Genomic DNA, 15028 nt, shown 5'->3' with positions numbered 1-15028 from the left:
GTGTTTTTTTAAGAAGGCAGCCAGTATGGAAAAAACAGAAATATCAAAGTACTTCTGCAATGGCAGGTCAGTGATCTTCTCACTGCAACTTGACATTTTAATTTTTTTTCCAATTTCTGTGCTTTTATGTTCACAAAGACTCAACTTCAATACAAAAAAACCCAAGTAAACCAACTTCCCAAACAGGAGGCATTTAATAATAACTAGCTTTATAGCTGAGGCTTTTTTCTTTTCATTTGGTGTTTATTGTAAACCATGGTAGAAACTGAAATGTTTAATACATGGACACATTTTCTTTAAAATGTTCACAATTTTATATAAAGTTTATGATAAAATACATGAAAATATGCATTAAAAATTGTATAAAGTAATATTCTGCAGTATATTCTGTTCATTGGCTAACAGGCTTTCTAGCAAGACAAGTTTCAATCTTTAATGTAAACATTAGAGGCAAAATCTTCACCTCAGTGAAATGAAAGAGACTTCCACCACTGAATTCATGAGTGTGCTGGTTTTGGCTTGGGTAGAGTTAATTTTCCTCACTGTGGCTAGTATGGGACTTTGTCTTGGATTTGTGCTGGACACAGTGTTGATAATACAGAGATGTTTTTGTTATTGCTGAGCAGAGCTCACACAGAGCTGAGGCCTTTTCTGTTTCTCATACTGCCACGCTGGCAAGGAAGCTGGGGGTGCATGGGAGGTTGGGAGGAAACATGGCTGGGACAGGTGACCCCAACTGACCAAAGGAATATTCCATACCATATGACATCACACTCAGTATATAAAGTGGGGGGAAGGAGGAGGAAGAGGGAGGACATTTGGAGTGATGGTGCTTGTGTTCCCAAGTCACCACTATGTGTGATGGGGCCCTGCCCTCCTGGAGATGGCTGAACACCTGCCTGTCCATGGGAAGACGTGAATTAATTCCTTGGTTTGCTTTGCCTGTGTGCGTAGCTTTTGCTTTTCCTGTTAAACTCTCTTTATCTCAACCCATGAGTTCTCTCAATTTTACTCTTCCAGTTCTCTCCCTGATCCCACTGGTGGGAGAGCGAGCGAGGGGCTGCTGGAGCTTGGCCGCTGGCTGGGGTTGAACCACCACAATGAGAAAGAAGAATTACTCTCAATTTCCAAATGGACATGGCCAGTATATTTCAATATTCTTTTTCAGATTCAGACTGAAAGACAGGAGAGCTCTGTAAACAGTATTCCTTGTTATTACACGACCCATGAGAGAAATTAATAGGAAACACTTGATGTTTTCAACTGCATTTTCAACCCCAGCAGAACCCAAAAGTAGGGCCTCCCATCAGGAATGGAACACTTATATATCTGAAGAATCACTCCAGTCTGTTACAGTCACTAAGCTGCTTTTTAATGTGCTTGTATTATCAGCTTCATGAAGGCCTGTTAAAACAAACAGAGAAAAAAATTAACAATTATTAATTTTAAAAATTAATAATTATTAATACTCTTTTGGGGGTATTTTTACTTTGTATTTATCTGAGAGATAAAATGACATGCTATGTGAGCAAACAACCATGGACTTCAGGAAGTCCCAAATTTCAACCAGTGAGGAAATGACAAATGTTGATAAAATGAAGGCTGTTTTGGTCAAAGAATACAACGCACAGTACAAGCAGGTAGTATCAACATTACTTTCCCTTCAAAAATAACCCAAAGTCTCTTTATGTAACTGACACAGCTTTAACCTTTACATATATTGAAATGTTAGAGTTAGAAACTACTATATAAGTTCTTTGTAAGATTCAGGTTTTTACTTTAGCAGTAGTTCAAATATTAATCTCAGCCTGGTAGGTCACTTAGACATCTTGAACAAACCTGAAATTTTGTTATTATTATTCTCAAGACAAAATAAGAAAGTTGCCCTCCTCCCTTAAATTTGTGAAGAAATAAAAAATCCTGGATTATTAATTTTTAATATAAGGTTGAAATCTGATAATACTATATGCTTTAAAATCTCAAATTCAAGTTTCTTGGCATCTCTGTATATTCATGTGTGTGTGGTTTACATATAACTAAGTATCATAAATATATGACATTTAGATGTCATAAAAGCAAGCACACAGTTTTTCTTACTTGTTCATTTCTTACAAAACACCATCTACTGAATTACAATGTGTAATACACTGTACTTAAATTCTCCTCTAGGTGTGTCAATCACTTAAGGCTCAGTATGAATATGTTACCTTCCTCCTTTGGTACACTTTTCTTCGGAAGACCCCACGCATGTACCACTGATGCAGCACTGGGCTCATTTTTCTGAACTGTCAGTGCCTTCTGACCTCTATCATCTTTCATCAATAAAATGTCTTCCTCTATTGATGATATATCCCAATCATCTTCATCAGCTTCTGTGAACTAACAGGGAAAAGAAAAAACATGCCTTTTTCCTTTGTCTGTTCAACTTGTCCTGAAATCTTCCGTAAACTCAACAAGGTGAAAATGCTAAAGAAAATGTACTGGCACATGGCCTTTATAACATTTATCACAACAGCTTTAAAATCCACGTTGATTCAATTACCTAAATCATACTAATTCACTGTTACAGTTCCAAAGTTAGAACCAGTTTGTTTTTTTTAAAGTCAGGAACTGCAACATTAAAAGTTCTTCCAGTTTTATAGCTGGCAGAAACCTCTGTTTTCAGGTATTACATGCATAACTTGAAAAAGGATTATCTTTTCTGGAATATTAGCTATTCCAATGGGATGAAAGTCCTTTAAGCATTAGAATGTATATTACTTATAGGATAATAAAGATATGACATGTTACCATGCAAGGTGGCATTTTATAAGCATTCTGTAGTCACACCAGGAAAAAATATTGCAAAAAAGGTTGTTTCAATTTGAAACCAATTTATTTAAAGAGAAAATTAAATAATGAAAATTAAAAAACCACACAATCCTCAAATGTAAAATATACATTCCTCTGAAGACTCACTGTCAGCATGTACAAGCATAATTTAATTAAGTGGTGGATTTGCATAATGAGTTCACAAAATGAGAGTCAGTCAAACAGATGAACTTGAAGGCAGTGAGTCCACGGTCCTTCTTACCTCATATGCCTGAGAACTAAGTATCTTCATTCAGATTTAGAAAGAAGAGCTACAGCATTTCCCTATCTGTCAATCAGATGTAGTTCAATGGATTTGAGCCATTATTAGAGAGCTTAATTGTGGAAAGTGAATAATGATTTCTCACAAAGCTAAAACTAGTTCACTGGAATCTCCCAATGTTACAGAAAGGATACAGAAGGTGCTTCTATTGCACAGAAGGAAGGTTCAGATGCTATTAGAAAACAATGTAAGGTATGTACATGCTAGAGAAAAATCAACAAATATGAACCTGTCGTATGTCTCGAAAGAAGGGAAGAGACTGCTGTAAAGCTTTATCTTGCAACATATTTCCATTTTAACATTACAAACTGTTTTTCAAAAACTGACAGATCTGTTCAGTGTGCTGTATTATTAACATACCAAGATTCAACACTGTGCTGTTTCAAATAATCTGCATTTGGAGGGTGTGGTAATGGGAAAGTCAGAGTCACACATTGAAAAAAGCTGAACAAAGTTTCCTCAAACATTCACAAAGTACAAAACCCAGAGAAAAATGTCAACTTCAAATAGAATTCAGTTTTGATTGAGTGTAAATACAGCACCAATCAAAACTGCTAAGCAGTTTTATTAACTCAAGGAGTTATTCCATAGAAATACCATAATCCATACGATGTCTGGTACAAGTGAACTCAGGTAATACAGCTTTGTGTAAGCACAAAATTAATTTTCTCTACAATGTTGCTGAAGTAACTTCTGTGAAACATGACCTTTATAAAACATAAGATAATGAGATGCCTTACAAAGGTTTTATTGTATTGTAGGGTTTGAGAATGACCATTAGCAGTTGTAAGCACTTGAGCTATTAGTACTGAAGCTAATAAAGCATTCTGGATTTTCAGAGAGAACATCATTCCAATGGCTTCTTGTGCTTATGTCTTTTGGCACCTTTGAAAACCCCAGCTAAAATTTAAAGAATTGACTTGAACTATACATTACATTTAAATATATCAATATGGACATGAATATATGCCTGTTCATATATAATTACCAAAGAATACAAGATGGTGTGTTCTTCTGTAAAGATTCCAGAAATTAAGTAGCAATGCCTGCCCTAGGTCCATAAACTCATTTTGAACTCATCATGTCCATACAGGAAAACACACCACTGTGTTAATACGTCAGGGACACAATGTATTTTAAATGTATTACAGCAAAAATATTTTTCATTAAATCATGGAATGATTTGGGTTGGAAGGGACCTCAAAGATTACCAAGTCGAATGATGGGCAGGGACACCTTCCACTAGACCAGGTTGCTCAAAGCCCCATCCAACCTGCTCTTGAACATTTCCAGGGATGGGGCATCCACAGCTTCTCTGGGGAACTTGTTCCAGTGTTTCATCACCCTCACAGTAAAGAATTTATTCCTAATACCTAATCTAAACCTACCCTTTTTTCATTACAGTGTAATTTTCTGTCCAGGAGGATCTGTTCTGTGATCTTTCTGAGCACAGAAATGAATCTGACTGGTCAATAGTTCCCAGGGTCCTCCTTTTTGCTCTTTTTAAAAATGGGTCTGACATTGTCCTTTTTTTCTGTCAGGGACTTCACCCAACTGCCATGACTTTTCAATTATCATAGAGAGTGGCCTGGTGACTACATCAGCCAATTTCCTTAGGACCCTGGGAAGCATCTCATCAGGTCCCATGGATTTATATAAGTTCAGTCTCCTCTGGTGGTCTCAAACCTATTTTCTATCACAATGGGAGGGACTTCATTCCCTGAGTCCTTACCTTGAGATTCAGGGGATTGATAGATGTGGGAAGAGAGCTTATCAAGGAAAACTACAACATCTTTAAAACATAGATTTTAAGGCTTATTTTGCTCTTGAAGCCCAAATTCCTTAACACAGTGGGCCACTGTTGACAGATCTTTAAAAAATGTAACATCCATCAAAACAACATACTAGAAAAGCAAATAAAAGTCTCTCTGTGCTGTTAGAGTAGAAGATAAGGGTGATACCAATTGCACCCAAACTTTAGGCTAGTTGTAGTAATCCAAACCAGTCATGGTATAAGCTAAATAAGTAGTGTGGATGAAGTCACTTGCCACAGACTCCTTGCTAGCACTTTCCTATATACCAGTGCAGATGTACCCAAAAAGACTACTTAGGTGTAATTCCAAAACTGTCTTTGAGAATTAAGTTCTTTGCTGCATCAAGATGATTTCAGCACGAAAAAAAAAGAGTAACATATACATATATAGTTCAATTACTTAATGTAATAATAATTAATATTAAAAGTGATACCTTCGGTTCTTTCACTTCTTCTTTCTTAATAAATGCCTGTGCAACATTAATTCCTCCAGCTGGTTTGTTCTTATTTCCATGGTTAGAAAGACTCTCTCCAACTTGTTTGGTCAGTTTTTGAATAACTGTTTCTAAAGTTCAGAAAAAATTATATAGATGGTTTCCATTCACAAGGAAAGGACTTTACTGTACACCCTCTAGAAATCTTCCACAAAGTAAAAGTAAGCAAAAGAAGTCACTCTGAGACAGGGATTGTCTCTTTTTCTGCATTTATATAGCAGAGCATAATACACATCTTTAAGTCCTACATTAATAGAAACGCATTAGCAAAACCATGAAGTGTACACCTATATATACGTACACTCAAGACTAGATAGTCTGCCTTCATTATGTTTTCTAATACAGAAATATTATCATGAAATGCAAAATCATGCACAGCTGTTACAATATCCATACACAAAAGTAGTGGAAAACCTTTTAAAGTTTTGGAAGGTGTTCCAGTTTCTCCAGTTTCATTTTTCTCCATCCCATCCATATCACTTTTGCCAGAAACCTTCTGAAAAGCACTGGCTTTGCTGCTTGTTGGCTTGGACTGCTTTTGCAACATTTTTGGTGATATGTAAGACTGTTTAATGTCATCTTCATCGGCTTCTTCCTCTGAACTGAATGGTGGTGTTCTAAGCAAAAACACATGGAACATGAGGACTTACTAGGTTTCAGTGACTGCACCACTACATATGTATTTACCTTCCTTGTATTTTCCTTTCCAATAACATGTGCATTATTTTTAATGTGAAAAAACCAAGAATCTCCTCTAAATTCTAACTATAAAAAACCCCACCCTATTTAAAAGAAACCACACTGCTAAGTAAATTCAGGAAGTTATCACAAAACCATCTCTTGTACAGACACGACTCTTTCCATTTATGCAACCATCTTTACAAAACAAAAGACCAGTATATATAACAAATCTTGCCAGGCAAAGACAAATAGGCCTTCATGGATCAGCAGGTAAAGCAAATTTCAGGGTCAAGGAATCTGCACCACAGAAAGTCTGTTCTGACATCAGTTAGATGAAAATAATATAGGAATTTTTCAGTGCAGGAAATTGCAAAGTAATGTATCCGATGTGAAAGGAATACGGAATATTGTGTTTAATTTTGGTTGTAGTATGAACACATCAATAAACTGAAAAAAATTAGGTTAACAAAGCCTCTAAATGCCTTTAACTGGGTCAAAAAAGCAACTAAGAAAGAAACCAAAGGAAGTTTTTATTGATCTTACTGAGTGTCTCTTTCTCTGGATCACAACAAAGACCACAGTTGCTGAAAGGAAAACGTGCTACCTTTCAGGGATTAATAAAACACTCAAATGGAGTAATACTTTAAACCAAAATATGAAATATGAGGCCCAGAAAGTGTTCATGAGTTAGCTTAATATTAACTTTTGTGTGGCAAATGTGAATATTCAGTCACCAAAAAAGTCTTCTTCAAAAAAACAAGGGAACAAAACATACGTGATGCTAGATGTCTTTGTGGAAACTCCACTTCCAAGAATCTTCCTGGATCTAAAAGTAACAAGACAAGTTATTTCAAGACTGACAGTCAACTAAGCAAGCATAAAGTTTATACAGAAGTTATCTGAACTCTTTGCTCAATTCTTATAGCTGGGGAAACGTTCGCACCAGCCACAAAACCCCAAACCTACAGGACTGTTACCTAAGGTAACAGGACCTGAGTACTCTTAGAATGGCATCTCTTACTTTGGTGTAGATGTGTACTCAGTGATGACCGTTCTTTGTCCAGGTGTGCGGACAGCTGGTGAAGACCGTTTTACTGTTTTTTGTGGTGTGGCAGGTGAGGAAGTTCCCAACTGACTGAATTTCTGTTTATCTACAAGGAAAATTATCTATCTCATTCTTAGAAACAATGTCCAGTATCTTTTATATTTAATTTCTACAATTAAAGATGTCTGCTGCAGACTACAGTTTTACAAAAATAAAAAGAAAAAAAGTAATTATTTTCTTCAAAGCAGTCCTGAGTTACCATATGCTGAGTTAAAGAGTGCAGCAATTCGGCAGAAAATAAACCCCCTTGCTTTCTAGCTGGTCCTCAGAGATCAGGTGCCTCTTGGTAAGAATCACATGCACCAGGTGTTTTGACCCAGGAAATGAAGCTTGTGATTGCAAATGTATTGTCAGTGCTATAAAACAGCAACTCTGCAGTTAATGTATATGTATCACTGGCCATCCAAAGGAACTGCATATGTTGCATTTAATAAACTGTTCTATTCGTGAACTCTAATGGCTCTTTTGAATGTGACCAGACCTATACTTAACAGATTGTTCCTGCACTCAGCCTCGGGCCTATAGTTACGCTTTTGCAACAAAATGATGCAGTAGCAGGTGCTGAAGACCCCACAGAGGTTATGTATGCACCAGAAAATCTGAGGAATGGGTTAACAGCCTTAGGCTTAAACATTCCTATATCCAAATGTCAATGGCCCGAAGGAGGTTAAGTTCCTCAGAGTCTGGTGGGTTAAAGGAACTGCTTCTGACACTCTGGAACAAAAACAGACCATGTACAGAATCTGTCTAGTGTGAAAGAATTACAATAGTTAATGGGAACTTTAGGATATTGGTGCAAACATATCCCTGTTTTTTTTATTATTGCCTGTCCCTTATACAATTTGCTCAAAAAGGGAGAATCATGGGAGTGGACTGAGCAACACATGAGGCTGTTCCAACAGCTCAGTCCTACACACCCCAGTGATCCTATTATAGCAGAATGGGGTTCTGTTGAAACATGGTACTTACTGCAACCTGTTTCAAACTGGCCCTGATGAACCAAAGAGATTCAGCTTGACTACATTTAAAGAGACAGAAGAGAGATATTCTGAGTTTGAAAATGGACTTATTAGTTCAAGCAGTTAAATAAGTCAAGTCATTAATGGGTAACACGTCCGGACAAACCGCGATGAGACTTGTATTGTTTTCCCTTTCCAGGAATGATACTGGGAATGATGCCAGTACACCTTCACTGAACATCATATCTAAGGACTGCTTATCCTTCTTGTAGGAGCAGTTATTACCATCATGAATCAAATCTGGTTCACGTATCAGCAAGCTTGACCTGCAGGGTGGAGACCCTCACTTCTTTTATCTATGCTAATCAATATGGTAACTACAGTACATTCTGCACCACACATGCTTCTAACTTGTGAAATTTACTGTGGCAGCAAATAAAAGGGAAGGAGATGAGGGCACTTTGCCCACTGAAATGAGAAAGGTAACCTGAAATAAAGTCACTGAATTTGAAAGGGAATTTCAATTCTAGTGGCATCTAATCAATTTTACTTACGATCTCGTTAAGAAGACAGCCACAGCTTTTGTATTAACAACAGATGATGCTTCAGTATATACTATATATGAAATCATTGTATTAGGGTTAAATCATAACAGCACTGTAGTCTATGCATCGGAACACAGAGTAGGGGCCTGAGAGATCAGAAATAAATGGCAAACCACTGATGTCAATGCGTGAGTTGTATGGAAATAACAGGGACTTACTTGTGAAAGTAACACTATCAAAGCCTAAGACATGGTCTTGACACAGAGCATAATGTCTGTCATTTTGAGATACATCCCAATGATATTTCCAAGACAATAGTTGTATATATTGTGGGGGGAGAGGTACAAGCAATTGCTCTACAGAGACACCCCAAAAATCAATTATATACAGGTGTGACAGGGGCACCAAATTGAAGGCGTGAGTGTAGTCAAGCCGTGGATAATGTAGGAATGAGCCCTACAGCCATGAGATATATGATGAAGGGACTTGCATGAGATATGGCATGAGATGTGTGGCTAAGGGATTACCGTGGACATGATGGCATGCTGAGATGATAGGTTATCAGGCAGAGCTGGACGACCCTTAGTGCTGCAATCAGCCAGGTGGCAGAGGGATTGATGCTAAGGTGTCACAGTTGGGGCATCTGTGATTGCAAGATGAGACCAGACTTACAGTGTGTGACTTACAGTGCACCACACTATTGGTGCATCTGGGAACACAGCCAGACCTAAAGTGCTGAATTGGCTATAATCAGAAATTAAGCCCAGACGTACCCAGTCCTTCTGATCTCTGAGGACCAGCTGGAAATCAAGGGGGTTTATTTCCTGACAAATTGCTACACTCTTAACACACCACTGTTTATCCTGCCAACACAGGAGCTAAGGTATTTGCAGTTAAACACAATGTCAAGAACCCTTTAAAGAAAACAGTTTAGTTGGTCATAACTATATAGAATATTTATATGAAAAAACAGGAAAACAGCTATACACAAATGTTGCTAAATAAAAGCTTAAATAGCAGTTCTAAAATGTAAGATAATGAATAAAAACCAAAAAACATCGTAACCTTCCCAAGGAGACTGAAGACACGAAACAGGTCTATTAGAAGATGATGATTTCTCTTCAACCCTAAAGCTAACTTGACGCTCAAGATGCTCTCGAATTCGGTGCATGGCAGGCTGTTGCTTCTCTCTGCATTCTCTAGCATATTCAATAGCACGCAACACTTTATTTAAGCGATCATTTGGTATGCCACGGACACCCTAAGGAAACAAATCGTACTGTAAACACAGGGGCTATTATTTCTGGGATTTATATTCTACAACCATATACACTCTATTACACTTCAGATATGACAAAGCTTGTAGAAAAATCACAGAAGTTGTTAATGCTCTTCACAAGTGCAGCCGTATCCTCCGCAGTTGTTAATTTGATGGCCATCCTCTCAGGTTAGTGGTTAAGGAATTACACTTATATAAAACATGGAAATTTAGCTTTGGATTTTATAGGTTGAGGACTGTGATACAAGAGTAAAAGAGAATAGGAAAAAAAAGTGGGACAAAGATTACCCTTCTTTTAAATAATTCAAAATGATCTTACTGCTTTAATTCCCAAGGATTCCAGCTTCTCCTCCAGGGCTTGCTCCAAAACAACTCGTAATTCTTTAGTTAAAGAAGGATCAGTCTTCAGAGCATTTATCAAATAGTAGTTACTTCTATGTGGTTTACAATCACTTTTCTCAGTTTCTGAAACAAGAATGGAAGAGATGTTTAAGAGACGTTTGAAAAATCCATAGTACGTGACACAATTAAAAATTGCACTGAAGCATGCACTCTTTAGAAACACCATATATGCACTTTTTATTTTCACGGGGTTGTATTATTTTTAATATCTTGGGCTAGCTTCCAAAAGTCAGCTCACTCGCCATCTATACCTCAGCACCTTGTTCTCACCATTACCAGTATCTTTTGTTGTTCTTCTTACAGAATCATTGTAAAGATATATACCTGAATATTTAGCAACAAAGATCTTTACTTTTAGCACTGTACTTGAAAACTTCTGATTAAGACTGTCGTCCAATAATTAAGTTCTCTAAAAGTGGTATTTCAAATAAAAGCTAGCAGCAATAAGAACAGGAATACAACAAACTTTTTCTCAAGAAAAGCTTCGAGCAACATTATGTTCTCTGATAAAAATCACCTACTGAAATCAAGTATTTTTAAGGTTGCAACACTTTTAAAACTCTTGGTAAAGACAAAACCTTAGTCTGGGGCAGACCTTTTCACAGAAAATACATGATGGATAATAATCGAGGACCAAGTTCAGTGTCGTGTTTTCTTCCACGCAAGTCTCTGACATCATACATACTTAAAAGCAGACAAAGTTTCTCTGTCTTTCCCTTGCTTTAAGTGTCAATAATGACATGAGCTCTTATGCAACAAATAAAGAATCATATAGACAGATTCTCCCACCTAAATTAAAGACTGACATTTAATTTAGGCCAAAGTATTACAGGGTCACACAGGGGAGTAAAGAAGCAAAACACACCCATTTGAAACCTGTCTATAAAAGTGTCTCTGGCAAAACAAAATTTTACTGAATGCCACTTAAATAAATGAAACAATCATCTGTGGAACCATGATGGCTGCTGCTGTCTGGCAAAGGGTTTAAACACCCCATGAAAGCGCGCCATAAACCACACTCCCAGTTCCCCTGAAATAAAGGGTAAATCTTGGACAGGAGTTTGTCTCTTTCCAGTCTCTTTTGGTGGTCTAGTGGTTAGGATGCAGCACTCTCACCGCTGCGGCCCAGGTTCGATTCCCGGTCAGGGAAACTCCCCCGGGCAGATGGAGCTCGTTTAGCCCTGTAAGGCCATCCATCTAAGAGAAGGTCACTCTAAACAAACCTACATCCTGAGGACCTCACTGCCACTGTCCAAGCTCGCTCGGCCCCGGTAGATGAACCTTAGGATTAAAGTGTGGGCTCAGCTTAGTGCACACTGTGTCTCACCTAAAAAATCCACTGCGCAGGCTCGAAGGGTAAAGACCTTTCCCAGATCTTCGTTCGCAAAGACTGGCCATACATACCTTACAGGGTAGCAGAGAGATCTGCCAGCCAACAGCCAAGGACATAAATGAAGGAGTAATTCCATATTGTGATTTTCAAATGTTTTATTTCAGAAAAAATGTGCCACTTTTCCTATTTTTAAACAATGAGAGCTTAAAAAGCAGTTCCATTTACTTTTCTTTTTTTTTTTTTTTAAAGGAAAGATAAGCACCCTGAAGAAGACACAAAAAAGCCTCAAGATCCACAAATGACATTTAGGCAGTTTTGAGGAACTGGCTTCTGATGGATCCTGGAAAGAACTGTACGTTATGAAAACTGAAAGAGAGGCCAGCTACTATACTAATAGATCTGTGTCGAAGAGGACATAATCAGGCTGAAATCTCATCTGGTTGGGAACTGTGTGGACAACGCAGTCCCTGATAGAGATGGGATTAAAAGTGATTTGTCTGGAGAGCTGAGTCCCAGAAGAGGCTAACCACTGGTCTCGAGGAAACACAGGGCTATCAGACTATCCCCAGTCAGGACAAGATGCATTATGCAGTACAAAATCCTCCCAGAAAGCCATACATGAGACATTTTAAAGTGGAAAGCTCCCAGGAGCCTTTTGAAAATCCCGTCCCTTTCAGATGTTAATCCTTACAATAAAATAGATACATTTAAAATAATTTTTAAATTCCTAATTACTACATACTAATATGGGTAACAAGACTATCCAGCATTATCCTAATTAATGACAATATTAATTCTTGCTAATTAACTCAAGCCAAATCTTCTCTGCCAGAGAAATTACTTAAGGAACTGTTTTCTTATTCGTTTTTGAACACCTAAATACTAGATTCAACAACTTTGAAGACAAGGGACCTTAAGTCTGGTCCATGTCTCAGCTCCTACATAATCCTAGAAAATAATGTTCTGAGTCAAGAGTTTTCACACTCCCCCTTACAAATGACTGTCATCAAAACCAAAAAAATCCTGGTCTATCTTTTCAGACTGCATTCTTTCTTTCTCTTTCCTGCACTGCAGGCCATGCCTTTAGGCACAGCAGAAGAATCAAAGACAATCCATCAAGAGAGAAGATGTCAAGCAAGAGAAATAGCAGAAAGAACGGCAAAAATGTAAGTAGTCTTTATTTCAGGTTGTTCAGAGTCACTGGATTTTCCCTGGGGAAACCTCTCTATGCACAGATCTATTCAAGCAACAATCTTGTTTTCAAAACAGCGTTGTTCCTTCAAAATTTAAGCTCACTGGCTGTAAGGTTCAAGATTGATTTTGATTTTTGCACACAGAATAGGATTTTATGTTATTCAGCTATTTGGTGTTTCACCTAAAGTACTGTTAGCTGCCTTCAAAAGAATACCATGCAGGATGAACCAGTGCTTTCTGTTCTGTCGTTGTAAATGTGGCCTTCTCCAAGTTCTCCTCAGATGAGGAAGAACAGCTGCAAGTGCTGGGCTATGTAATTTCATCACAACCCTGGCTGAAGCTGTGGCTGCTTATGAGTAGGTGCAACTTAGATTACTTGGAAAAGTATCTGTGGTACATTTATGAAAGCTGGCAGCTTCAACCTCCACCACCAACTTCCTTTTACCTGAACTCTTTATCCTCTTGTGCTGAGTTTATAAAGTAAGTAAGCACACATGGCAATAGTGTCATCACCAAAAATTTCCTAGTGAGAGGCTATTCCCCATCAAACATTTTTGCTCTGCTTAGTTGAAGTGCCTTTAGACATATGGAATGTGCCTGCTCTAAAGAAGTTAGCCAGATTTTCATAAAAACATTGAACTTGGATAAGAATTGTAATATTTATGAGCACCAACAGAAAACAGGAGACTGATACAAAAAATGTTCCCACCCAAATCACACAAACATATTGAAATACAATGAAAAATACTGTAGATATCAAATGATATTTTTTATTTCAAGAAACACATGCCACTGTATTTTGAGCTGAATCAATCATTACCTTTTTCCTCTTCTGAAAGCTCCTCTATGGGTTCCAGCATATGCACCAAGTGTGCCTGCTCTAATAACAAGGAAGAACAGGAACACCAGACAAAAACGACAGAAGAAGGTCAAGGTCTGGAGTGGGAAAGTCAGGCAAAAACTTTCTTGATTGCTGACAACCTGCTTAACAATCACAAACCCAATGCAACGTGACTCTTCACTGCCTTGGGGGTACATTTTTGCAGAGGAGACCCTAATAAAGCAGTTGTCCAAACACAGGTGTATCGTGTCATCTCAGATGTATCAGAGCTTTACACCATCGGTGCAGTGACTGATACATCACAAAACCATAGAAAAACCCATACCTGTCTGGAATGGCACCCAGAGGCCAAGGGGGATATTTTTAGACATCTACAATGACAGGGCCACCCAGGATTACATAAATCAATATTGCTGTTCATTTCTCATAAGAAGAAATTTTTTAAAATTTATTTTAAAACATTGTATGTAATTTGATACTAGAAGCTTAAAAAAGATAAGTGAAATGGACAAAGAAATCCTCAAAAATATATGGAAAAATATATTAACCCATTATTCCAGAGAAATATAAAGTACTGAGTCCATATGTGCAAGACAGAGATTTTTTTAATACATATATATGATGATTTGCAATAAAACCAATTTAAAAAAATCTTCAATTACTCCAATTTAGTAAGATTCAGTAGTATTACATGCTTTAAAGAAATCCTGAAATGTCCTCTGCTGAAAACAGCTTCCTAAACACACTGAAATTATCATTCTATGGGCTGTCAGGTAAAATTTGCTTTACAAAAATGAAGTTTATTACAGTTTATTTACAACTTTATAAACTTCAGATATAAGACATTTGCAAATTATTATATGTAGACCAATAAATATTCGGGCTTTTAAAATGTTAATATTCACTTTCTATAAATTAATTTATATCAATAGAAACTAGAACTTGAATGTCTTCTAGGGTTTACAATAAAAACAGATATGCAAACTGTACTTTCAGCATTCAACTACAGACATTATAGGAGAAAACAATTTATTATTCAGTATTTTGAGCCAACATGCATTTGCCCCATCTTTCACAAGAAACCTCTTGCACTATAAATCATAGTTATGCTGTATGGGTAGAAGGGGAGGGAGGAAGCGATGCTGCAGTGAAGATGCTCTTCAGCACTTCTTGTACAATCAGGTACAAACATGGATGTACTTCAAGAGGTAATCACAATGAAACGACTCACGAGCACTTAGAGCTAAGT

At 37.4% G+C, this 15028-nt stretch overlaps 1 protein-coding gene across 3 annotated transcripts in view; it reads right to left on the bottom strand.

Annotated features, from left to right (window-relative positions):
• Positions 1-229: 229 nt before the first annotated feature.
• DZIP1 (DAZ interacting zinc finger protein 1) overlaps positions 230-15028 on the bottom strand; it is a 41928-nt gene continuing 27129 nt past the window's right edge. For 2 of the 3 annotated variants that reach the window (XM_027645341.1, XM_027645333.1), the window contains exons 13-21: positions 13759-13818; positions 10329-10474; positions 9796-9991; positions 7143-7272; positions 6897-6947; positions 5855-6057; positions 5381-5511; positions 2208-2379; positions 230-1404 (exon numbers count right to left, since the gene is read on the bottom strand). In XM_027645341.1, the coding sequence (XP_027501142.1) occupies positions 1322-1404; positions 2208-2379; positions 5381-5511; positions 5855-6057; positions 6897-6947; positions 7143-7272; positions 9796-9991; positions 10329-10474; positions 13759-13818 (1172 nt within the window). In that variant the 3' untranslated portion in view covers positions 230-1321. The remainder of the gene's footprint in view (positions 1405-2207; positions 2380-5380; positions 5512-5854; positions 6058-6896; positions 6948-7142; positions 7273-9795; positions 9992-10328; positions 10475-13758; positions 13819-15028) is intronic. The other variant, XM_027645350.1, reaches the window with a different exon arrangement.

The sequence above is a fragment of the Corapipo altera genome, unplaced genomic scaffold, assembly GCF_003945725.1.
Source record: "Corapipo altera isolate COAL_440 unplaced genomic scaffold, ASM394572v1 0, whole genome shotgun sequence".
Lineage (NCBI taxonomy): Eukaryota > Metazoa > Chordata > Aves > Passeriformes > Pipridae > Corapipo > Corapipo altera.
The sequence above is the reverse complement of the archived record's forward strand: the minus strand, read 5'-3'. Positions and strand labels throughout refer to the sequence as shown.